This window comes from Microcaecilia unicolor, chromosome 11, assembly GCF_901765095.1.
Source record: "Microcaecilia unicolor chromosome 11, aMicUni1.1, whole genome shotgun sequence".
Lineage (NCBI taxonomy): Eukaryota > Metazoa > Chordata > Amphibia > Gymnophiona > Siphonopidae > Microcaecilia > Microcaecilia unicolor.
The window spans coordinates 199,589,451-199,614,977 of record NC_044041.1 but is presented as its reverse complement, the minus strand read 5'-3'; the positions used below and the strand labels follow the sequence as shown (position 1 = coordinate 199,614,977).

General features: G+C 46.7%; 1 protein-coding gene across 1 annotated transcript in view; it reads left to right on the top strand.

Moving 5' to 3' along the window:
- Positions 1 to 24,558, top strand: part of RSPO1 (R-spondin 1) — a 76,030-nt gene extending 51,472 nt beyond the window's left edge. The window contains exons 3-6 of the mRNA XM_030219912.1: positions 11,798 to 11,992; positions 16,199 to 16,348; positions 18,054 to 18,242; positions 23,860 to 24,558. Of these exons, the coding sequence (XP_030075772.1) occupies positions 11,798 to 11,992; positions 16,199 to 16,348; positions 18,054 to 18,242; positions 23,860 to 24,020 (695 nt within the window). The 3' untranslated portion in view covers positions 24,021 to 24,558. The remainder of the gene's footprint in view (positions 1 to 11,797; positions 11,993 to 16,198; positions 16,349 to 18,053; positions 18,243 to 23,859) is intronic.
- Positions 24,559 to 25,527: the final 969 nt, after the last annotated feature.

The window sequence follows — 25,527 nt, the reverse complement described above, 5'->3', positions numbered from 1 at the left end:
CAATGCTTACCCCGGGTATTTTTTTTTTTAATTCCATTAGTGGTTTTGCTTCTGTTGTCTCTGCATGAAAGGTCATTCCGTGCGTCTACCACCCATTCGTCTGGAAGTAAGATCTGTCATTGAAATGTATCTCTGGCAAGGGGAGGTTCTGAAGGAGAAGGCCACACAAAGCACAGCGAAAATGACACCAAAATATCTTTCTACAGACCACTACAAAAAAGCATAAAGACTCCTCAGGCAGGCCGGTTGGCTGAAACTCAGCCGTGTCGGGTCCTGTAGATTCACATGATTTATATGGACCCATCAATACATTTGAATTTATTCTACATCGTCGAAAGACTATATTTTTGTGTCGTCTTCGCTGTGTTCTGTTTGGTTTCAAGCTTGCGAAGACTGGGTTCCTCTGTGTTTACATCGATCTGAAGGGGAAGCACAATACACTGAGAAAGCCCAGATGGATGTTAAGTCGCATTGGATTCTGATGGTGTTATGATTGTTTATGCATTGTTTATGATCAGGTTGATGGTATTTGTGTCACTGACAACCTGCAGGCTATCGGATCATAGTAGATGACATAGTAGATGACTGCAGAAAAAGACCTGCACGGTCCATCCAGTCTGCCCAACAATTTAAACTCATATGTGCTACTTTATGTGTATACCTTACCTTGATTTGTACCTGTCCTTTTCCGGGCACAGACCGTATAAGTCTGCCCAGGACTATCCCTGCCTCCCAACCACCAGCCCCGCCTCCCACCACCAGCTCTGGCACAGACCGTATAAGTCTGCCCAGCACTATCCCCGCCTCCCGCCACCGGCTCTGCCACCCAATCTCGGCTAAGCTCCTTAGGATCCATTCCTTCTGAACAGGATTCCTTTATGTTTATCCCACGCGTGCTTGAATTCTGTTACCGTTTTCATTTCCACCACCTCCCGCGGGAGGGCATTCCAAGCATCCACCACTCTCTCCGTGAAAAATACTTCCTGACATTTTTCTTGAGTCTGCCCCCCCCCCCCCCCCCCTTCAATCTCATTTCATGTCCTCTCGTTCTACCGCCTTCGCATCTCCGGAAAAGGTTAAGCTGTTTGACAGTTTAACACCTAGAGCAAGCCAATATATTTGTGACCTCCCCACCACCAGCACCCCCAGTTCCCTCTACTTTGATCTCTTTCACCCTGTTAGATGCTTTTCCCCCTGCTTACTCCTTGTATACTTTTCTAAGCTTCCTATTCTGTAATTTTAATTCATGTTTTGTAAGCCACATTGTGCCTGCATGAGTGGGAAAATGTGGGATATAAGCGAACAATAAATAAATACATCTCCAGTCCTCTTTCCCTTTCTGCCCAGATGCTAGAATTATGACCTCTTCCTAGCACCTTGGATAAAGTTATGCTGACCCATGGTTGGACATTTGTATAAAGGACCTATGGAACTTTGGCTTTGAGATGTGAACTATATATATATATATATACGTACACAAGTGAATTCTTTTGGCTATATACAGGTATAAGTGAAGACATTTATGTGTAATTTTTGTCTTGGATGAATGAACTTCAGTTCTTTTTCCTTCAAATTCTAGGAATTATGCTTAGAACATTTTAATTGAGTTTTTAAACCCAGTTAGCCTACAAGCTATGGGTTCAGACTGATATCATTTTTCTCTTAACTTTGAACGTGTGATCATTTGGTTAAAAAAAAATACCTTTTCTGTAGGATATTTTGGGTGATTCCTTCATTGTTACTAACTCTGCTGAGGACATTATTAGATACCAGTTACATTGAAAACATCAATCCTGCGACTACCGTTCAGACTTGCATTGATATAGTGGAAACTTCGGCTATTCAATATTGCCTAAAAATTGAACACTGGAAAACTAAAATGTTATGTTAGGACCAACTTTAACTTCTAAGAGTAAGGTATTACCTCTAAATACTCTCTCTTTTCGCATTGAATCTACTCTAAAACTTCTAGGTATAACATAGTAACACAGTAACATAGTAGATGACTGCAGAAAAAGGCCTGCACGGTCCAACCAGTCTGCCCAAGAAATATGCCACTTTTTTGTGTATACCTTACCTTGATTTGTACCTGTCTTTTTCAGGGCACAGACCGTACAAGTCTGCTCAGCACTATCCCCGCCTCCCACCATTGGCTCTGGCACAGACCGTATAAGTCTGCCCAGCACTATCCCCGCCTCCCATCCACCAGCCCCGCCTCCCACCACCGGCTCTGGAACAGACCGTATAAGCCTGCCCAGCACTATCCCCGCCTCCCACCATTGGCTCTGGCACAGACTGTATAAGTCTGCCCAGCACTATCCCCGCCTCCCATCCACCAGCCCCGCCTCCCACCACCGGCTCTGGCACAGACCGTATAAGCCTGCCCAGCACTATCCCCGCCTCCCACCATTGGCTCTGGCACAGACCGTATAAGTCTGCCCAGCACTATCCCCGCCTCCCATCCACCAACCCCGCCTCCCACCACCGGCTCTGGCACAGACCGTATAAGCCTGCCCAGCACTATCCCCGCCTCCCACCATTGGCTCTGGCACAGACCGTATAAGTCTGTCCAGCACTATCCCCGCCTCCCACCATTAGCTCTGGCACAGACCGTATAAGTCTGCCCAGCACTATCCCTGCCTCCTACCACCGGCTCTGGCACAGACCGTATAAGCCTGCCCAGCACTATCCCCGCCTCCCACCATTGGCTCTGGCACAGACCGTATAAGTCTGTCCAGCACTATCCCCGGCTCCCACCATTAGCTCTGGCACAGACCGTATAAGTCTGCCCTGCACTATCCCTGCCTCTCACTACCGGCTCTGGCACAGACCGTATAAGTCTGTCCAGTACTATCCCCGCCTCCCACCACCGGCTCTGGCACAGACCGTATAAGTCTGCCCAGCACTATCCCTGCCTCCCACCACCGGCTCTGGCACAGACCGTATAAGTCTGCCCACCACTATCTTCGCCTCCCCACCACCAACCCCTCTTCCCCCCACCGGCTCCACCACCCAATTTCGGCTAAGCTTCTGAGTCCATGTTATTTCGAACTCCATGTTAACTTCCCGAGAAAAAGGATACACTGGAAACTCAAACAGCTCCCAGAATTAGAAAATTCTTTCATTTGGAACATTTCAAAATGATTGTGCAATCCTGTGTAATGGCCCAATTAGATTATTGTAATGTAATTTAATTTATAAAGGCTGCTCTGAGAAGATCAGGAAGCAATTATGAACAATGCAAAATGTCTCAGCTAGGGTTATCTTTCCAGCTGGAAAATGAGAACCGGCTACCCCTCTTTGAAAATCTTTACGTTGGTTGCCTAGGACGCTGTTCAAGACCTGCTCTCTGGTATTTAGAATTATTCATGGCATGGCACCATCCTGATACTTTTAGTTTATCCATCACCTTCTGCAAAGACAATCAAACATATAAATGGCAAGGGGCGTACTCACTCGCAAATACGCAGTAGAGACCCTCTCTGTCCCGCCCCCGCGTCAATATGTGATGACGGGGGCGTGACAGAGAGGGAACCTGCACACCTGTGAGTGAGGGAACCGCCGTCGCCACCACTCCCCCCCCCCCACCCAGGGTTGCAGCTACCGCTCCCCCCACCCACCCGGAGTAGCTGCCGCCACCCACCCTCCACCCGGCCACCTGGCTTCACTATTCAAACTGCCGGAATGCAGCACACAGCTCATCTGAGCTGCCGTTGGCCTTCCTTACCTGCCTGTGTCCCGCCCTCGCCGACGTTACATCACACGAGGGCGGAACACACGCAGAGAAGAAGGAAGGCCGACGGCAGCTCAGATAAGCTGTGTGCTGTGTTCTGGCGGTTTGAATAGTGAAGCCAGGTACCCGGCCCGGGTGGAGGGGTGGCGGAGGGGACTCTGGGGGGGAGGGGCGGTGGCGGCAACCTATCCAGGGGGGGCCTTTCAACCCTCCCTCCTCCTTTACTAGCCCGTTTTTACGGGCTCAACGGCTAGTCCACAGTATAAACCACTTAACTGTACACTTTCCATCAGAGCCGGTAGTGGGAGGCGGGACTGGAGGTTGGGAGGCGGGGATAGTGCTGGGCAGATTTATACGGTCTGTGCTAGAGCCGGTGGTTGGGAGGCGGGGCTGGTGGTTGGGAGGCGGGGATAGTGCTGGGCAGACTTATACGGTCTGTGCCAGGGCTGGTGGTTGGGCAGCGGGGATAGTGCTGGGCAGACTTATATGGTCTGTGCCAGAGCCGGTGGTGGGAGGCGGGGCTGGTGGTTGGGAGGCGGGGATAGTGCTGGGCAGACTTATACGGTCTGTGCCAGAGCCGGTGGTTGGGAGGCGGGGCTGGTGGTTGGGAGGCGGGGATAGTGCTGGGCAGACTTATACGGTCTGTGCCAGAGCCGGTGGTTGGGAGGCGGGGCTGGTGGTTGGGAGGCGGGGATAGTGCTGGGCAGACTTATACGGTCTGTGCCCTAAAGAGCATAGGTACAAATCAAAGTAGGGTATACACAAAAAGTAGCACACATGAGTTGTCTTGTTGGGCAGACTGGATGGACCGTGCAGGTCTTTTTCTGCCGTCATCTACTATGTTACTATGTAGCTGAGAACATAAAATTCTATTCTTCTTTGCTTTTAAACCAGGCTGCAAAGATATGGAATTCTCTGCCCCTAAATATCAGAATGAATCCAGATTACTTAAACTTTAGAAAACAGCTAAAAATTTACTTGATTAAATGATTTCTTGAAAGTTACCTTTATATTTAAAGATTTTATTTTGGTTTTAATCTCTGTTGAATATAACACTCCCAGGAAATGTCTGGTCTCTTTTTATTATTATTCACATTGACCTATGTGTCTGGTATTTTGAGCAATATAGGTCAATATGGGGCCCTTTTAATAAGCCGCGTAAGCGTCTACGCGCGTCCAATGCACGCCAAAATGGAGTTACCACCTGGCTACTGCCTGACTCTTGTGGTAATTTAACTTTTGGCGTGCGTCTGATACGTGCGTCCGAAAAATAATTGTTATTTTCTGCCGGGCGCAGGTCACTACCGCCCAGTTACCGCGTGAGACTTTACCGCTAGGTCAATGGCTGGCGGCAAGGTCTCAGACCCAAAATGGGCGCGCACCAATTTTGATTTTGCCGCATGTCCATTTTTGGCAAAAATATTAAAAAAGGCATTTTTTCCAGGCACGCTTTCGTTGGTTGAAGTTCCTTTCTTGTTTGTTTTTCTTGTTATTTTTGTTGTTTATTGTAAAGGCAGTATATTGTTTTAATTAAATAAGGTTAGCCTTTATTTAGGGATGTATCATGTTTGCTTGTGCTAATCTAACCACACTTGATGTTGTGTTGTGTGTTGAGGCTTAAACAAACAGGTGACAACTTCTATGTTAAATCCGTCTGACATTTACTTAACAAAATGCACGAGTGTGCAAAAACATACCCAAAGGAGTCAGTCTCCGCAGGACAGAGGTAAATATCTCCTGCACTGTCTGGTCCAAATATCCATTTTTGGAGTGTGAGTTAAAACTGGAAGGGCAAAGGCTGAACGCCTGCAGACATTTGGCTATTTGCAAGACTGAAGAATTTCACAGGATTGAAGCCTATGAACTTCAGGACTCTTGTTTTCCTCCTTCTGTACTGGAAGTAGGCTGCGTCTGACATCTAAACTCTTTGGTTGGGACCTGCTACAACTGTACAAATCTTTATGCAAGAAGCGGTTAACAGTTCTGATTTACCAGACTGCAAATCCTTTTATAGCTCCTGGGCAGGCATCCAAAACACTGTGGGTAGACCAAAAAACCCACCTCTCTTCCCTGGCTGGTGCAAAGCCATAATCACCTCAGCCACCCAAACAGGACATCTCCTCCCCAGCTCAGGAACAAGTCCCCTTCCTTTGGTGGCCAAGATCCAATTCTACTTAAATTTTCCACTTCCTTTTGCTGGTGGCAGGTGGGCACAGTTTTCCTTTGAGATTATTTCGGGGATCTGAAAAGCAGCCCCCACAGCTGCCACCCTTCACTAAAAACTTCCTCTCAAGGGGAAACTTCTTTGACTAATGTTCCGATCTCCAAACTGCACTGTCCAAAGCAGGATTCCAGTTTGCCTGTGTGAGGGTCGCTCTGCAACTCAAGGCTGAAAATCATTTTAAAGCGTTCGGCAGGAACAAACCGTGGAACTAGTTTATAGGGCTTGGATGGTTAATCAAGAAACATGGAGCCCAATATTTAGAAAAAAGGTGAGCTCCTAAATTTATACTCCTAAATTAGGATCCTTAATTTTTGCTATTTTCAGCCAGATTTAGGAACATAAATTTTTAGCTGAAAACTCATCTGAATTTAGGAGCTTAGAGCTAATATTCAGTGATTTAACCTACCAGAAATGGCTCTGGCTGCCAGTTATACCATCTGTTGCGGGGCTAACCGCTAATTTTCAGTGGCACGTGGAGGCTCATTTCAGAGCACTAGGAGCATAACTTTCGAAGTCAGGAGCATAAAATCTTTTGAATATTGGGCCCATAATACATTGTCATAAATAAGGACCTTAAGATCCATCCAGTCTGCCCGTGAAGCTACAATGTAGTAAATTTAAAACGAATCAGAGAAATTTTTTCTTCACTCAACATGTAATTAAACTCTGGAATTCGTTGCCAGAGAATGTGGTAAAGGCGGTTAGCTTAGCGGAGTTTAAAAAAGGTTTGGACGGCTTCCTAAAGGAAAAGTCCATATACCGTTATTAAATGGACTTGGGGAAAATCCACTATTTCTGGGATAAGCAGTATAAAATGTTTTTGTACATTTTGGGGATCTTGCCGGGTATTTGTGACCTGGATTGGCCGCTGTTGGAAACAGGATGCTGGGCTCGATGGACCTTTAGTCTTTCCCAGTATGGCGATACTTATATATTTATGATGCTTCCTGGTGCAATTCCACAGTCCTTAATTTGTTGCTGCCTTCCCTTTTTCCTTGCAACTTTGCTCATCTCAGGCTTCCTTGTATTTTACTACTGTTTTTCCCTAGAGCATCTCCGTCCCACAGCTTACTGACCTACCCATTAATTCCGTCTTGTTGGAGAGGTGATAAATCCAAAGGAAGCCTACTGACCTCTTAAATAGGCTATTTACTTCCACAGTCTTCTGTGGCATCACCCCTCTTAACCAGATTATTCACCTTTATAGACTATGGTACCATTACCCTCTTAACGATTAGGATATTCCTATCAGAATTATTCAAAATAACAAAACCCTCGTTCATTCAGGAGTGATTGAGTTGAGAGTTTTGTATCAAATGACTGTTATCTTGTTGTCCTGAACTCTGAAGCACAAACCAGTATCTTTCACACTTAACAAGTTCAGTCCAATCCAGCATCAAATATTTTGGGGCCAAACCAGGGGCTTCACACAAAGGATTACTTGCTTTCTAGATGAACAAAAAAAAAAGCTATTTCTTTAGAGTCACACTTTTTAGTCACTAAACTATGAGTAATCTGGCCCCTTTTCTTTCATAGTATGAAAGTCTTCCGGTTCTGAGATACTCTCTCCTAAAACGTTTCAGTTCCAGATGGAAAAACGGTGAGAAGCTCATCAGAAAGCAGAACCGTTCCAGAAATTCCAGGTTAATGAGATTGGTTTTACAGTCGTAAGGCTGCAATCTTTGTAAAAAAAAAAAAAAGTCTCCAGATATACGCAACAACTTTTATTAAATCTAACCAAGTTGTAATATCTGCTTGGCGCTCGATTTCCCAGGGATGTACATCTGGATCAGCAGTGGGTCCCACGGCAAAACTGAGGGAATAATATTTTATAAGAAAAGAACAGAAGCAAAGCCATGCTGAGTCAGACCAAAGTCCATCAAGCCCGACATTCTCTCAGTGGCCAGTCTGGGTCGCAAGTACCCGACAGATCCCAGAAAGTAGATCTATATTCCGTAGTTCATTTTCAAAGATGAACAATGACTCCCCCCGAGTCAACCTGGCTAATATTGTTTTTATGGATGTTTCTTCTACGATTTTGCTCAATCCCATCCTATTTTAAATATGTCTGTGCTGGTCACCTTGACCACATCCTCTGGCAACAGATTCCACACTTTAAAAAATGTCTACGATTTATTTTCAACCTGCTTGTCCTCTTGATTTTCTGTTGTCTGACTGGTACAACCATTCTCTACTTATCTGTACATCTATTTATTTATTTATTTGCTGCATTTGTATCCCACATTTTCCCACCTCTTTGCAGGCTCAATGTGGCTTACATTATGCCGAAATGGCAGTAGCCATTTCCGGAGAAGAAATACATATTATTCTTAATTAACAATAAACTACAAAAGATATGAGGTAAATTAGAAGTAAATGTATATAATATAATACTATGTTATGCTCCCTAAATTGTCTTTTTCACCAAGCTGAAAAACCCTAATCTGTTTAGCCTCTCTTCATAAATATGCTCCACTGGGACTAGTCTGGTACTATGACAGTACATTCCTGTAGCACAGCCAGATGCACACGTTACAATACCTGCCTAGCTGATACTAGAGAGAGGGGGGGGGGGGGCTACGTAAGTACAGCCATACTGGGACAAACCGAAGGTCCATCAAGCCTAGCATCCTGTTTCCAACAGTGGCCAATCCAGGTCACAAGGACCTGGCAAGATCCCAAAACAGTCTAATACATTTTATGCTGCTTATCCTAGAAATAAGCAGTGGATTTTCCACAAAGTCCATTTTAATAATGGTCTATGGACTTTTCCGTTAGGAAACCAGCCAAACCTTTTTTTTTTAAACCCTGCTGAGCTAACCACTTTAATTAGCCAGAGTTTAATTAGCAGACACCCTCCCGAGACTGAAAAGTGAGGAGGGCGCTGTGCCGATGCCTCTGGCGCATGGACCATCACAGCTCCAGTTCTCCAAAGGAAATCATGCCACACTCCCCCAGGCCAGGATGGGCCCCGAGTCCCTGCTTTATGTGGCTTACAATCTAGTCAACACACACTTATGTGTCTAAGATCAGGGCCAGACTTTAAGAATTAAAAACCCTGAAGGGGGAAAGATTTTAGCTAGGATTTTGAATATAGATAAGAGTTAGGAGTTGGTGAGGGGAAGAAGACAACAGATAAGAGCGACCAAGCCAAACAAAATCTTCAACCTTTGAAAGCCTTAATGTGCACAGGGCTGGCCGAACCATTAGGCAAGGTTAAGTAGTTGCTTAGGGCAGCAGCTTCTCAGAGGTAAAAAACAAAGCCTGACAAACTGAAAGAAGCACCAAACGCATCCTTTTACTGCAGGAAGGGTGAACAGTTTTCGACTTTTGGAAACTGTCCTCATTATTTGTGTATATGTGACATATAAGGGAAAGGGGATGGATTTGATATACTGCCTTTCTGTGGTTACAAGTGAGGTGGTTTACATATTTTATACAGGTACTTATTTTGTACCTGGGGCAATGGTGACTTACCCAGAGTCACAGGGAGTTGCAGTGATTTCCCTGGTTCCCTGCGCTACCATCAGGCTATTCCTCCAAGCCATTGAAGTATGATGTCTGGGTGGAGAGAGGGGGAGCAGATTAAGGACCTGAAAGTTAATTGAAGGGGGGCATAAGTCTAAAGGTTTCCCGAGGGCCCCCAGTACTCTTGCACCGGCCTTACATAGTAACATAGTAGATGACGGCAGAAAAAGACCTGCACGGTTCGTCCAGTCTGCCCAACAAGATAAACTCATATGTGCTAGTTTTTTGTGTATACCTTACCTTAATTTGTACCTGTCTTTTTCAGGGCACAGACCGTATAAGTCTGCCCAGCACTAGCCCCGCCTCCCAACCGTCTCTGCCACCCATTCAAGGCTAAGCTCCTGAGGGTCCCTTCCTTCTGAACAGGATTCCTTTGTGTTTATCCCACGCATGTTTGAATTCCGTTACCATTTTCCTCTCCACCACCTCCCGCGGGAGGGCATTCCAAGCATCCACCACCCTCTCCGTGAAAAAATACTTCCTGACATTTTTCTTAAGTCTGCCCCCCCTTCAATCTCATTTCATGCCCTCATCGTTCTACCAGCCTTCCCATCTCTGGAAAAGGTTCGTTTGCGGATAATACCTTTCAAATATTTGAACGTCTGTATCATATCACCCCTGTTTCTCCTTTCCCTCCAGGGTATGCATGTTCAGGTCAACAAGTCTCTCCTCATACGTCTTGTAACGCAAATCCCATACCATCCTTGTAGCTTTTCTTTGCACCGCTTCAATTCTTTTTGAAGCGGTGCAAAGAAATGCTACGAGGATGGTATGGGATTGGTATGGCCTTGGAGTGGCTAATCCCTTTGAGTTTGTTTAGTATTGGCCAACTAATTTCAAATATGGCTAGAGAGGGATAGTAGGATGGAAGGTGAAGACGGCAAGGCCTACCTTGTCTGCCCATTTCTCCGACCCGCTGCAGTGCTGCTGACTTCACTGAAGCTCAGAAATCCTCAGTTCCTCCCTACTAATCCCCTGCATTTGTCCCAGGCTGTCTTGAATTGTCTCCACTCCTTCCATTATACATTCCTCATCCTTTCTCTGAAGAAATGTTTCCCAGTGTTTCAGTTTGACAGCTCCCAACTTCCCTTCTCCATTTCTTATCCCAAACTGATTTTTTCCACATGTCCTTCCAAGAAAGCCAGTGTCAAATGGTGATTTAATAGTTTAGAAACTGGATGGTTTCAATGAGTATGAGGCGATAAGTGGTGAGAAGGAAGCATGGTAGAAATCTCCCCAAAGCCCTTTTGAAATCCATTGGACTCCACTAATTTCTTGCAAGACAGAGACACGATTATTTCTTCTTTATTCATCTTAACTAAAGTGAAGAACTGTCCCTTCAAATACAGCCACCCTCCTTCCACGCAGACGGCTGCTCTGGCTCTAATGTTTCCAGTGGGAGATGATAGAGGCAGGTCTTCCCTCTTTCTCTCGCCCAACCATCCCCCCAGGGCCAGTCAAACCCGGTAAGTGGGGTAAGCACCGCAGGGGGGCGCCTGCCTTCAAGGGCGCCGCTGCGGCGCTGTGCCACCATACTGCACCGCCCTTGGTGCTTTAAATCTTTAATTACCTCCATTCCAGCAGCCGCATCATTTGAAAGCCCTGCCCCATCTCTAGCCTTCCCTCCCTTCGTGAGTTCATCCGCAGTCCCGCCTTCTGATGTCATTTCCTCGAGGGCGGGACTGCAGAACGAACTCACGAAGGGAGGGAAGGCTAGAGACGGGCAGGGCTTTCAAATGATGCGGCTGCTGGAATGGAGGTAAATTAAAGATTTAAAGCACCAAGGGCGGCGGGGGATGGGGGCGAAGGAGAATCGCTGACAGGGGCAGGGTGGGAGAAGAGAGAAAGGAGATGCTGGGGGGGGGGCGGGGGCGCACGGGTGCTGGAGGGGGGGCACGCGGGCGCCAACTCATAGTCTGCAGGGGGGCGCCAGAGACCCTAGGACCGGCCCTGCATCCCCCTAAGGACAGTGGTTACCAAACCTGGTCCTGGAGGCACCCCCATCCGGTCAGGTTTTGAGGATACCCACAATGAATATTCATGAGATAAATCTGCATGTAGTGAAGGCAGTGTATGCAAATCTCTCTCATGAATATTCATTGTGGGTATCCTCAAAACCTGACCGGATGGGGGTGCCGCCAGGACCAGGTTTGGGAGCCACTGCCCTAGGAGATTTCAGCAGCAGGCATGTGACATCGCTCTCTCTCTCTCTCTCTCTCTGTCTCTCTCTCTCTCTCTCTCGCTGTCTCTCTCTCATACACACACACACCACACATAGAGTCACCTGTGCTTATAATATTTTCTGTTTACAGGAAGCATTGAAGTGAGCCTAGTATGCACCAAGGGCTGCATGAAGTGTTCGGAGTCCAATGGATGCCTCCAGTGCTCCCCTAAGCTCTTCATACTCCTGGAGAGGAATGACATTCGACAGATTGGAATCTGCTTGCCGTCCTGTCCGGAAGGCTACTTCGGGGTGCGCAATCCAGATATGATGAACAAGTGCATCAGTAAGTGAGGAAGAGGCATGCTGAAGGTAGACTCCTAGGCTGGGTCAACAACATGAGAGTATAGTTTAGAGTTAGCGGAAGGCTTTAGGAAAATTGTTCCATCTATCTTTGGGTAAAATGACATGCGTTGGCAGAGGCACTCCTGGGGTTGGGGGCAGGGCAGGGTTTAGAAATAGGTGTGTACAGGGCCGGTCTTAGCAATTGCGGGGCCCTGTGCAGACCAGTTCCATGGGGCCCCCTGCCCCCACCTAGCCCCACCCAGAAGCTCTCCCTCTGTTGCAGTGTCCCGCCTATGCAGGATAGGAAATTGCAGCAGAGAGAACGCTTCCAGGCAGCGTGCCTACCTTACTGACGCTGCCGGCAGCCCGGAAAATTGAAGAAGGCAGCGGTGCTGCAACCTGGAATTAAGGGAGTGGGTAGGAGAGAGCTGGAGGCGGTTAGATTGAGAACAGGAGACAGCTTCTGAAGCAGGGAGTGGGAGGGAGATGCTAAGACTGCCGCAGGTCCCCTGGGAGCGCGAGGCCCTGTGTGACCGTCCCTGTTATCCCTGCCTAAGGCCAGCCCTGGGTGTGTAGTTTTCCCTTTGTATCGCTCCATTGTGCAACCGTACTTTGAATATTGTTGCATATGCATTGCTCCATTATGTGCAATTCTGATCACCACATCCCCAAAAAACAACATAGCGGAATTAGAAAAGGTGACCAAAATAATAAAGGGGATGGGATGAGTTCCCTATGAGGAGAGGCTGCAAAGGCTAGGGTTTTTCAGTTTGAAGAAGAGACGGCTGAGGGGAGATATGACAGAGGTCTGAATAAAATTCTGAGTGGAGTGGAACAGGTAGATATGAATCATGTGTTTATTCTTTCCAAAAACACAAGGACGATGGGGCACATTATGAAGCTATTAAGTAGTAAATTTAAAACAAAAATAAAAATATATATATTTCTTCACTCAGGGGTCCTTATACTAAGGTGAACTGAAAAATGGCTTGTGGTATTGTAAGCTCGGGTTTTGGGCATGCGCCTATCCATTTTTTCAGCATGCCTGTAAAAAGGCCTTGCTTTCATTTTGCCGAAAATGGATGTGCAGCAAAATCAAAATTGCCGCGTGTCCATTTTGGGTCTGCGACCTTACCGCCAGCCATTGACCTAGTGGTAAAGTCTCACGGGGTAACCGGGTGGTAATGACCTATGTGCGCCAAATGCCTCTTGGCATGTGTCCAATACACGCACCAGAAAATAAAAATCATTTTTCGGCCGCGCGTATCGGATGCGCGGCAAAAATGAAATTACTGCAAGAACCAACACGGTAGCCGTGCAATAACTCCACTTTGGTATGCATTGGGCATGTGTAAATGCTTACGCAGCTTAGAAAAAGGGCCCCTCAATGTGCAATTAAACTCTGGAGTTCACTGCCAGAGCATGTGGTAAAAGGAGTTAGCTTAGCAGGTTTTAAAAAAGGTTTGACACGTTCTTAAAAAAGAAGTCCATAAATCATTATTAAGATGGGACCTGGTAAAATACACTGCTTATTCCTGGGATAAGCAGCATAAAATCTGTTTGACTTTTTTTCACTTCTGGAAATAGGGTACTGGGCCCGATGGTTCTGTAACTTTTGCATTTTTTTTTTCATATAAAAGGATGGCGCTTGAACTGTTGTTTGCTCTAACAGAATTCATTATAACATCACTTTTTTCTTTATGGTGACTTTAGGACATGGTCACATTTAGGGGGTAATTCTGTAAATAAGGGGTTAAGCTTTATGCATGTTAATGATTAGAAAATTGGCATATACTTGTGTAAGTGACAGATGCCAAAACTATTCTGAGAAGTCATTCGTGTGGTATATAGCATGTGTTTTACATGTAGGCAGAGTCTGGATGCAGCGTACAATGATGTATGTAGCTTATAGAAGATTATCGGTTACATGTGTATCTCTGGCTTTAGGCAGAAACATTTCCATCAGCTCTACGGGCGGTAGAAGTGCTCATGCCTGGTCCCAAACGCACGTATATACTACTACTACTACTACTAATAACATTTGTATAGCGCTACCAGGCGTACGCAGCGCTGAACATGAGACACACAGAGACAGTCCCTGCTCAAAGAGCTTACAATCTAGATAAAAACAGACAGTGGTACCCAAATCTGTCCTCGGGAGCCCTCAGTCAGTCAGGATATCCTCATAAGTACATAAGTATTGCCACACTGGGACAGACCAAAGGTCCCTCAAGCCCAGCATCCTGTTTCCAACAGTGGCCAATCCAGGTCACAAATACCCAGCAAGGTCCCGAAAAAGTTCAATATATTTCATGCTGCTTATCCCAGAAATAAGCAGTGGATTTTCCCCAAGTCAATTTAATAATGGCCTATGGACTTTTCCTTTAGGAAGCTGAACAGACTTTTTTTTTTAAACCCCGCTAAGCTAACCGCCTTTACCACATTCTCTGGCAACGAATTCTAGAGTTTAATTACACGTTGAGTGAAGAAAAAATTTCTAGTGTTGTGTATTTGTAGATCTTAATCTTTTTTTTTTCTTTCCTGAATTGCACTGTTGTTTGAATGATATATTATATTTGTCTTGATTCCTCTTTGCTTGTTAGCCACATTGAACTCAAATTGTATGGGATAATGTGGGAAATAAATGTCATAAATACATAATAATCAAGAGAGAGATTTGCATGCCCTTCTTCCACTTCATGCAAATCTCTCTCATGAATATTCATTCTGGATATCCTGAAAACTTGGCTGGCTGGCGTTCTTCCAGGACAGGTTTGGGAATCATTCCCATAAAGGGAAGTTAGGTACCTGCTTTTAAGTGCCACATTGTTGCACTGTTATGGAACTGCCATCGTACTGGATATCCTTAGTGGATCGACCTAGGCCCCTTTCCCAGCCCAGGCTATAGTTATACAGACAATATCTATCCATTTAGTAATTTAAATGGCCTGATACTGTCCGTATAAATTTTTAATATGTACAGATAAGCAAGTCATGCATTCAGCAGTCTCCGACAAGCGCATAACTTGCTTTGATATCGGGCAGATTGTATTCAAATCCAGCTAAGGTATTTAATTTTGAAGTTGAGCGGGTGAACAGAGAGAAAATGAGTTGCACCCACCCATTCTATCCATTGGCCAGTCCAAAAATTGCCTTCTGGCTATGTCACTGCTGGGATGCCTGAACCAATCTATCTTCATCCCAAAGCATTCTGGGATTAGGGCTTCAGAACCCTGGACAATGTCTAGGGAGCCACTCTTGCCAATCTCACTTCACGGTGTCCTGAAATATGGACTTGATAATTCTGTGGAGGAGTAGCCTAGTGGTCAGTGCAGTGGACTTTGATCCTGGGGAACTGAGTTCAATTCCCACTGCAGCTCCTTGTGACTCTGGTCAAGTCACTTAACCCTCCATTGCCCTTGGTACAAAATAACTACCTGAATATATGTAAACCACTTTGAATGTAGTTGCAAAAACCTCAGAAAGGCAGTATTTCAAGTCCCATTTCCCTTTCCCTTATGAAATCACAATATCAGAAGTGTATCGGCCAATCAAGCCATTGTGACATCACTGATGAGGTTGACTCTTATTGGTGGAATGAGTGAAGGAGTAGCCTAGTGGTTAGTGCAGTGGACTTTGATCTTGGGGAACTGAGTTCAATTCCCACTGCAGCTCTTTGTGAAGTCACTTAACCCTCCATTGCCCCTGGTACAAAATAACTACCTGAATATATGTAAACCACTTTGAATGTAGTTGTAAAACCTCAGAAAGGCAGTATATCAAGTCCCATTTCCCTTTCCCCCTTTCCCTTATGACATCACAATATCAGAAGTGAGCCAAGTATCGGGCAATCAAGCCATTGTGACATCACTGATGAGGTTGGCTCTTATTGGTGGAATAATGAGTGGAGGAGTAGCCTAGTGGTTAGTGCAGTGGACTTTGATCTTGGGGAACTGAGTTCAATTCCCACTGCAGCTCCTTGTGACTCTGGACAAGTCACTTAACCCTCCATTGCCCCTGGTACAAAATAAGTACCTGAATATATGTAAACCGCTTTGAATGTAGTTGCAAAAACCTCAGAAAGGTGGTATATCAAGTCCCATTTCCCTTATTTTATATAGAACCTGTAGGCTTTGTATGAATATTTTTATAGTGGTCCTTCATCGTTAGTGTTTTAACTTATTCACCCTTGATTTCTCCAATCCAGGATGCAAAATTGATAACTGTGAGGCCTGTTTCAGCAGGAACTTTTGCACAAAATGTAAGGATGGTCTCTACTTGCACAAGGGGAGATGCTATTCCTCCTGCCCGGAAGGCTTTGCCTCTGTGAATGGCACCATGGAGTGCAGCAGCTCTGGTGAGTGGCAGTGGCTTAGCTAGACCTGACATTTTGGGTGGGCCCAGAGCTAATATGGGTGGGCACTGTGTATATAGGTATGAGTAATGTTTCTTGGGATACTACAAAATAACGCTGTGTACCCAACAGCTGTACTGCAGAGCCCACCTGCACCCAGAAACCCACCTACATAAAATTTAAGACTGGGTGGGCCCATAGCTACGCCCCTGGTGAATGGGCATCGGGCTGGTTGGGTGTGGGGGTAGGGGCGGGCTTCACGGCAAGTTTCAGTGGTAAGCAGCAGAGGGTGCAGATTAATAGAGGCAATTGGGGTAAGAGCGGCATTGGCTCAGGAATTGACAGTCTTGACGGGGGAGGGGCTTCCATACGTTCATCAACAGTTGCATTACCTGGGTCTTTTGCTCCAGTGTGAGTCTTGCTTAACTGGTTCCATTTATAACATGGAGCAAGTGGTGACCGACCCTTGCAGTTGAGCATCGGGTGTACGCTAATGTCCATTATGCTTCTGTAATGCTGATACTAATGCATGAAACCTGCAAATTCGGACTGCAAGTGAGTCGCACCTAATGCTGTGATTAATGCATTAATTATTAATCGTGATTTTGAAAATGCATCATGTCGCGGTATCTCCTGTCTTCTCCCAACATCTCTTCTTCTCTCTTCCAGTCTCGACCCCTGTCCTCGGCACAATCTAGCAACTTTACCCCACCTGTGATTCATCACCCCCCCATACACGCACACACACTGGTATACTTTAAAGGTGGCCTTTTGTCAGCAGTGGTAGTCTTGCACATACGCTGCATGCAGCCTCGTCCGAAGCTTTCTGCGTCAATGGCGGTATTCTATAACTTTGCACATGTGATCAGCCTGTGACGGAATGAGGGGGATAATGTGGTAAATTTACCAGGTTACCTTTTCACCGATATTCAGCCATGCTTAGTCGGCTAGTTCTGGTTAACTCTTTCTGCTGACTTGGGCCTGCATTTAATTGGTTTGAATATCACCCGACTGTCTTATTTTTTTCTGCTTTAGACTTGGCTCCGCTTTTACTCAGATCGGTTTACGGACTTGGCAGCGTTAACTCACGTTTACTCGGCTAAAACCCAGTTTCTGCTAAGGAAATCTTTAGCTTACTGACCACCCCAGGGGCAGTTCTACGAAGTGCATGAAAAGTTAGACGCCAAAATGGTGGACACGAAGCGCAAATTGTATAACAGGATCTGGGCACCCAGATTTCGTTATAGTACACTAGCATAGGTTGGCATTTACCCCCAGCATTTAGGAGAACCAACTTACGCCATGTCTACGGCAGATGTAAATGCGCACACATTTTTAGATTGTAAGCTCTTTTGAGCAGGGACTGTCTCTCTCTACGTTGGATGTTCAGCGCTGCGTGCGTCTGGTAGCACTATACAAATGTTATTAATAATAATGATGCATGTGCATGCAATTGTGAGAGACATCCATGCCCCGCCCGTTCCCCCCCCCCCCCACATGAACACCTCCCCCATACATTTGTGCACTATGCAAGGTATGCGACAACTAACACTATAGTCTGTATGCGCATATGGTGTTACAGAATGAGGGGCTTAACATAGAGAATACCCTGCATCTATCTGAAGACCAGGGGGAAGGGGTCTCTGCAAGGAAAGCGAATGTATATCATTGAACAAATGAGAACCAGAGTTTGTCTTATCTTTGACAGCACAATGTGAAATGAGCGAATGGGGCCCCTGGGGCCCCTGCTCAAAGAAACGGAAGACCTGTGGGTTCAAGAAAGGCAAAGAGGAGAGGAGCCGGACAATTTTGCAAGCGCCTGCGGGAGACACGTCCGTGTGCCCCAGCATCACAGAGAGCAGGAAATGCACCATGCAGAAAGTACCGTGCCCTGGAGGTAGGTGATGCTGAGTATCCAGGACCCAACCCCTCCTCCTAGAGAGGTCCTGAATTTCCAGTTCTGGAACTCGCAGATTGATTGATTTAGATTTATTCACCGCCTTTATGAAATCATTCACCGAAGGCGGTGTACAGTAGGTTTATCCCCTAGACTAAGAAATGGACCTAGGTTTCCAGAAAAACATTAAAAAAAAAAAAAAGGTGCAAGCAGTGAGCCCCCAGCACTTTTAGCAGAACATAATACTTGCATGGTATGCTTTTTTTTCCTCCCCCTTTATGAACTTGCAGGGCCAAAGGTGCACTAAATTAATAAAGTGAACTGGTTTGGTGTCAGTTAAACACTTTGTGGTCCAAACTGAACTTAAATTCAGCTTTGTGCTTTACAATGTATATACCAATATGTAAAAAAAAAAAACAAGTAGAAACCAAACAGAAAAGTCCTGGGAGGCGTCCAGGGTTCAGGCTTTATCCCTTCTTCCGTGACCCTCCTCCCGCCTCCTCAGGCGCTGTTAAGAAATTAGCTATTTTTCATAGCAGCGGCTCCTGCTAGGGAACTGGCGGCAACCCCTGGCAAAAATTTTACACAGTCAGACGCCTTCCTTCTGGAAAGGATCCGACCAATGCAGAAAAGTTGAATAGCAGTGAATTATTACAGTGTAAAACTGGCAGACACCAGATATACACAGAACTACAGCTATTTACAATAGCCACAATGGCAATGAAAAAGGCTCATGTAGAGGTCAGAGCAGCAGGCTGTGAACAGGAGAGATCGGGGTTCAAATCCCACTGATACTCCTTATCACTCTGTTGCCTCAGCACAAAAATTTAGGTGCCTCCTGTATCTGAATGTAACTTGCCTTAAATTACCACTGGAAAGGCACGACCTAGGTTATCAATCAGGGGTTCGTAGCCAATGATGCAGAAAGAGTCTTGAAATCTGAGGCAATTTATTGAAACTTTCTAGACAGGTGAAGACAGTGATTGGTAGAATAACTCTGCACTACTGTAATCTTAACAACATGTGAGGAGTTAGCTAAGAGTGACATATGTAGCTGTCAGAGGTCACTAGTGAACATGTGGTTTAGGAACAGAGTGAGAGGGATTCATTGATCAGTTAAAGAGATGCAGGGAATCAAAAAAAAAGGTTAAGAATCCCTGCTATAAATAAACACTGAAAAGGGGCTGATTTACTAAAGGAGTGTACACTGCACTGAGAACAGTGAAAAAGAGCTGATTTACCAACGGGGCACACACAGCACCAATAACAGTGACAAGGGACTGATTTACCAAAGGGACATACACTGCATTGATAACAATGAAAAGGAGCTGATTTACCAATAGGACACACGTAGCACCAATATTATTGGCAAGGGGTTAATTTACCAAAGGAGCACACACTGCACTGATAACAGTGAAAGAGCTCTGATTTAACAAAGAAGGGCACACTGCACTGATAACAGAGAAAGGGCTCTGATGTAACAAAGAGGGCACACTGCACTGATAACAGAGAAAGGACTGATTTATCAAGGGACACAAAATGCACTGATAACAGTGGAAAGGCTCTGATGTAAAAAAGGAGGGCACACTGCACTGATAACAGAGAAAGGGCTCTGATTTATCAAAGGGAAACACAACACACTGATAACAGTGAAATGGCTGTGATGTACCAAAGGGACACACACTGAACTGATAACAATGAAAAGGAGCTGATTTACCAATAGGACACACGTAGCACCAATATTAGTGGCAAGGGGTTAATTTACCAAAGGAGCACACACTGCACTGATAACAGTGAAAGAGCTCTGAATTAACAAAGGAGGGCACACTGCACTGATGACAGAGAAAGGGCTCTGATTTACCAAAAGGAAACACACACTGCACTAATAACAGTGAAAGAACTCTGATTTACCAAAGGAGGGTACACTGCACTGATGACAGAGAAAGGGCTCTGATTTACCAAAAGGAAACACACACTGCACTAATAACAGTGAAAGAACTCTGATTTACCAAAGGAGGGTACACTGCACTGATGACAGAGAAAGGGCTCTGATTTACCAAAGGGAAACACACACTGCACTAATAACAGTGAAAGAACTCTGATTTACCAAAGGAGCACACACTGCAGTGATAACAGTGAAAGAGCTCTGATTTAACAAAGGAGGGCACACTGCACTGATGACAGAGAAAGGGCTCTGATTTACCAAAGGGAAACACACACTGCACTAATAACAGTGAAAGGGCTCTGATTTACCAAAGGAGGGCACACTGCACTGATGACAGAGAAAGGGCTCTGATTTACCAAAGGGACACCCACAGTGCTAATAATCCTGAAAAGGTGCAGACAGCGCTGAAGGTCTTTTTACCCCCCACTCTGTTTTGGCCTGGGCGTTCACTCTTGGTAGGAAGGGAATAACATCCTCATGTTGTTAATTCTTTCCATCAATTTTCTTTCCCTCATGCCTGATTTGCAACTGTCTCCAGGCAATTTTCTGACCTCCCAGAAGAGTTGGGACATGGCTGGTAGGGGGGAGAGGAACACAGACGTGAGCAGAACAGTCTTCTTAAAGGAGCACTTCAGCTTTGGTGACTTGAGGGCTGGAGCACGTGGCATGGGTGTGTGACACTAGAATAGTGCACTCTAGTATAGAGCAAAGCCCGGGGTGGAGTTGGTCACACACAGCCCTGAGCTTTCTCTTCACAGTAACGTAAGGGCCTTTTTTTAGTAAAATGTGGTAAGTTTTTCCACTTACTACAATTGAAAACAAAAATACACATGACAAGCAGGGCAGGAGTAACATTTACTGGGTTCTACGCAAACAAGTGCATTGGTCCCATCACCATAATAAAAATACAGTGTTAAACCCCCTCAAATATGTGAACACCAGTAGGTTAGACTGTATATCTAATGGGAATTGATATACCGCCTTTCTGAGGTTTTTGCAACTACATTCAAAGCGGTTTACATATATTCAGGTACTTATTTTGTACCAGGGGCAATGGAGGGTTAATTGACTTGCCCAGAGTCACAGGGAGCTGCAGTGGGAATTGTACTCAATTCCCCAGGATCAAAGTTCACTGCACTAACCACTAGGCTACTCCTCCACTAGCAACATTCCCCATAGAATCTCAGATAGTAGCAACATTCCATGTAGAATCTCAAATGGGACTTGCTATACCACCTTTCTGTGTTTTTTGCAACTACATAGTATATACAGGTACATATTTGTACCTGGGGCAATGGAGGGTTAAGTGGCTTGCCCAGAGTCACAATGAGCTGTGATGGGAATTCAACCCAGTTCCCCAGGATCAAAGTCGGCTGCACTAACCACTAGGCTACTCCTCCATTCCATGATAGATACCATACGTTACTGCCATGTACCCTCCACGCCCGTTCTCCAGCCATAACCCACCCAGTTCCCACCCCTCAAGTGGCGTGCAGTTGACAAAGCACGCTCAACACAGCAACAGTTACCACACTTGGGCTGCAGAAACGTGGGTTAACTGCTTAGCGAACGTTAGTAAAAGAACCCAACAGTAATTAAGAGTAAAGATGGAGGTGATCCATCCAGTGAAACAGAAAACACTTTTGTTTTGTTTTGTTTAACATTGAAAGCTGCTCTCAATGAAATCAGATGCTGGTCTGGTTTCACGGAAAAGGAACTGTTAGGTCTGTGTGGGTGATGTAAGGTCACTGCTCTTTTCTCTGAGAAGGGAAGGGTTTCTATGGATTTCTATACCTCAAGTGTCCCCTGCTGGCTTAATGCTGGCATTGATGGAGGAAAGTTATTTTAGCTCCCAACAGGCTCAGAGGCACACCACAGGCATAGAAATTAATAAAGGCTTAGCAGACGGGACGAGGCAGTAGAATATAAAGGCTCATCTCCCATTCTCTGGCCGTCACAAAATTACAAATACACAGCACTGCACTGCCCATTCCTGAAGCTCAGTGGTGTACCGAGGGCCGGGCGGTGGGGGCGGTCCACCAAGGGAGCACGCTGCTGGAGGGGTGCAGGGAGCAGCCGCGGCTCTTGGCTCCGCTGGTTCCCTGCTCCCTCTGCTCTTACTTCCTGTTCCAGGGCAGAGGGAGCAGGGAACCAGCAGAACCGACAGCCGCGCCTGCTCCCTGCAGGTAAGAATGCACTGGGGGGGGGGGGGGGGGCTTGGGTGATACGCTAGGGGGGAGTGATGCGCGGGGGGGGGGGGGCGGGACGCTGATGCGCTGGGAGAGTGACGTGCTGCACCCCGGGGGGGGGGGGGGTGGCACGCAGCGGCGATCTGTCCCGAGTGGCAGTCGACCAAGGATCGCCACTGCTGAAGCTCATTCACATCTGGTCAAACAGAGGCTTTAAGGGACACATTTTCAAGGATTCTGGGCCAGAGGACTCTGAGAGAGTCATTTCATAGAGACGGTAATGGAATTCAAACATGCGTGGGATAAGCATAAAGGAATCCTGTGCAGAAGGAATGGATCCTCAGGAGCTTAGTCAAGATCGGGAGGCGGGGCTGGTGGTTGGGAGGCGGTGGATAGTGCTGGGCAGACTTATACGGTCTGTGCCAGAGCCGGTGGTGGGAGGCAGGGCTGGTGGTTGGGAGGCGGGGATAGTGCTGGGCAGACTTATACGGTCTGTGCCAGAGCCGGTGGTTGGGAGGTGGGGCTGGTGGTTGGGAGGCAGGGATAGTGCTGGGCAGACTTATACGGTCTGTGCCAGAGCCAGTGGTGGGAGGCACGGCTGGTGGTGGGAGGCGGGGATAGTGCTGGGCAGACTTATACTATCTGTGCCAGAGCCGGTGGTGGGAGGCGGGGCTGGTGGTTGGGAGGTGGGGATAGTGCTGGGCAGACTTATACGGTCTGTGCCAGAGCCAGTGGTTGGGAGGCGGGGGATAGTGCTGGGCAGACTTATACGGTCTGTGCCAGAGCCGGTGGTTGGGAGGCAGGGCTGGTGGTTGGGAGGCGGGGATAGTGCTGGGCAGACTTATACGGTCTGTGCCAGAGCCAGTGGTTGGGAGGTGGAGCTGGTGGTTGGGAGGCGGGGATAGTGCTGGGCAGACTTATACGGTCTGTGTCAGAGCCGGTGGTGGGAGGCGAGACTGGTGGTTGGGAGGCGGGGATAGTGCTGGGCAGACTTATACGGTCTGTGTCAGAGCCGGTGGTTGGGAGGCGGGGATAGTGCTGGGCAGACTTATACGGTCTGTGCCCTGAAGAGCACAGGTACGAATCAAAGTAGGGTATACACAAAAAGTAGCACACGTGAGTTGTCTTGTTGGGCAGACTGGATGGACTGTGCGGGTCTTTTTCTGCCGTCATCTACTATGTTACTATGTTATATGTTTTGGCACCTTTGCGCCCGCTTATAAAATACTGACCAGAGTAAACGAATGGGATGATTGAAAATGCGTCAAATAAATAAATAAAGTTGATGAGAGAATTTGTGCACTGCTGGGGGGGTCATCACACAATCCTATTTTATAAAGACACCCAGATGCCTTTGTTAGACGCTTCACATAGGTGCCCCTGTTATAAAATTACCCCCCCCCCCCCCCCATTAGAAATTGCCTTTTTTTGTGGTTGTACCTCAGTTCTGGCATCATCTAACCGCTGCGCTGTTCCTCTGCAGGAACTGGAGAACGTAACCGAAACGGAAAGAAAGGCGATCAAGGAGTGCGAGACAAGAGCAGCAACCGAAACAATAAAGACACCAAAGAGGGCAGGAAAAAACAGAAAGGCAAGCAGCGAGGGACTGCAGCACCAGAGATGACAGCCAGCCCCATGCAGTGACTGTGCGAGACGGCCACAGGACGGCCAGAGATCGATGCTGCTATGTGTACGATAACCTTACCAAACTGTGGCGCTGCTGCCTGCCCGGCTGACCTGCACGGCAAAAAGTACTGCAAAGGCTCGGAACTGTCCAGAGAACAGCAGTAATAAAGAGCCCGGAGAGAAACAGAGACAAAAATCAAGCCCCACCCATGGCGCAGAATGCGCCACTTCCTGCGAAAGAGCGGAGGTCGCCAGCCAAATGTGTGGTGGTGTGAGTAGAGGAAAGAAATTTTGCACGATGATAAGCACAGAGAGAACTTTGCTGAGGAAGAACTAGGCCGGAACTGGTTAATAACCAATAGGAGGCGAGAGGGCTCTCAAAGCCTACAGTACTCCCACCCAGCACCCCACTCCCTCTGCTCCTCCGTGCTGTCTGTTTCACCCATCAGTTCTGTGTTTTCAGCTGTACAACTTAATCATTGAAGAGTATATGTTAAACGTTTGTGATATGGTGTCCAAGATAACTGCTTCAAATTTTATTTCAGATTAAAAAAGAAAAGAGTAAACCAGGAGCTGCCTTTAATCTCTGGGTGTAGGCGGCAAGCTGCACCTGCCAGTGGTTGACTAGAATCAAGTCAAAAGGAGACAACCTTTAACTGTCATCGTCTTGTTTAGGTTAGAGAGAAACACGGTACGGGATTTAGAATTTATTACGTGGAAACCTTTCCTTTCTCTGCTGTGGCGTCTGTTTCCTAGATCAAGTAGATCCAGTGTGTTTCTTCTAGCAAAAAAAGGTGCTCAAATGCCAGGCCACCCCTCGGGGGTGGGGTGATCACTGAGGGGCTCACCCCACAATAGCCAGGACCCCTGCAACCAGTCACAGAATCTATGATAAGGTAGAATTGGTGTGTAGAGCTGGAGCTCTTTCATTAAAACTTGGGGACCATGGGTCGATTTTAGAAGACAATGGAAAAGGTGCCGGTACTCAGTACCCCCTCAAAAAAAAGCCCTGAGTAGATCACTTTTCCCCATAGCAGTGTTGTCTGTTCCGCAACCTATCTGGGTTCCTACTGAGACAGGAGGTGACACATATGCTATGGTCCCTCCAGGCGATGCTACTAATATGCCAGTACCCTGCCCCCTCAGCTTCCCCAGCAGGGGCGTAGCCAGACAACAGATTTTGGGTGGGCCTAGGCAAGAAGTGGGTGGGCACCAAGTGTTTTCCCCCACCAAAAACATAGCTGGCGGGGAAAACACTTCTTTCCACCTTGGCAGTCTGCAGCAGACATGCACTGAAAACTGAGCATGAGCAGGTGCCAGTATCATGGAGAGTAGCATTTTCGTTACCATCAGGGGGTTGTCTTCAGCTGGTAGAGCATGGGATCCCCAGCAGCTACCGCTAAATGTGTGCTACTGTTGGGTGGGCCTGAGCCCTAAGTGGGTGGGCCCTGGCCCACCCAGGCCCACCTGTGGCTACGCCACTGTTCCCCAGTGCATCTAAATAACGGTGGACCACCAGACAGCA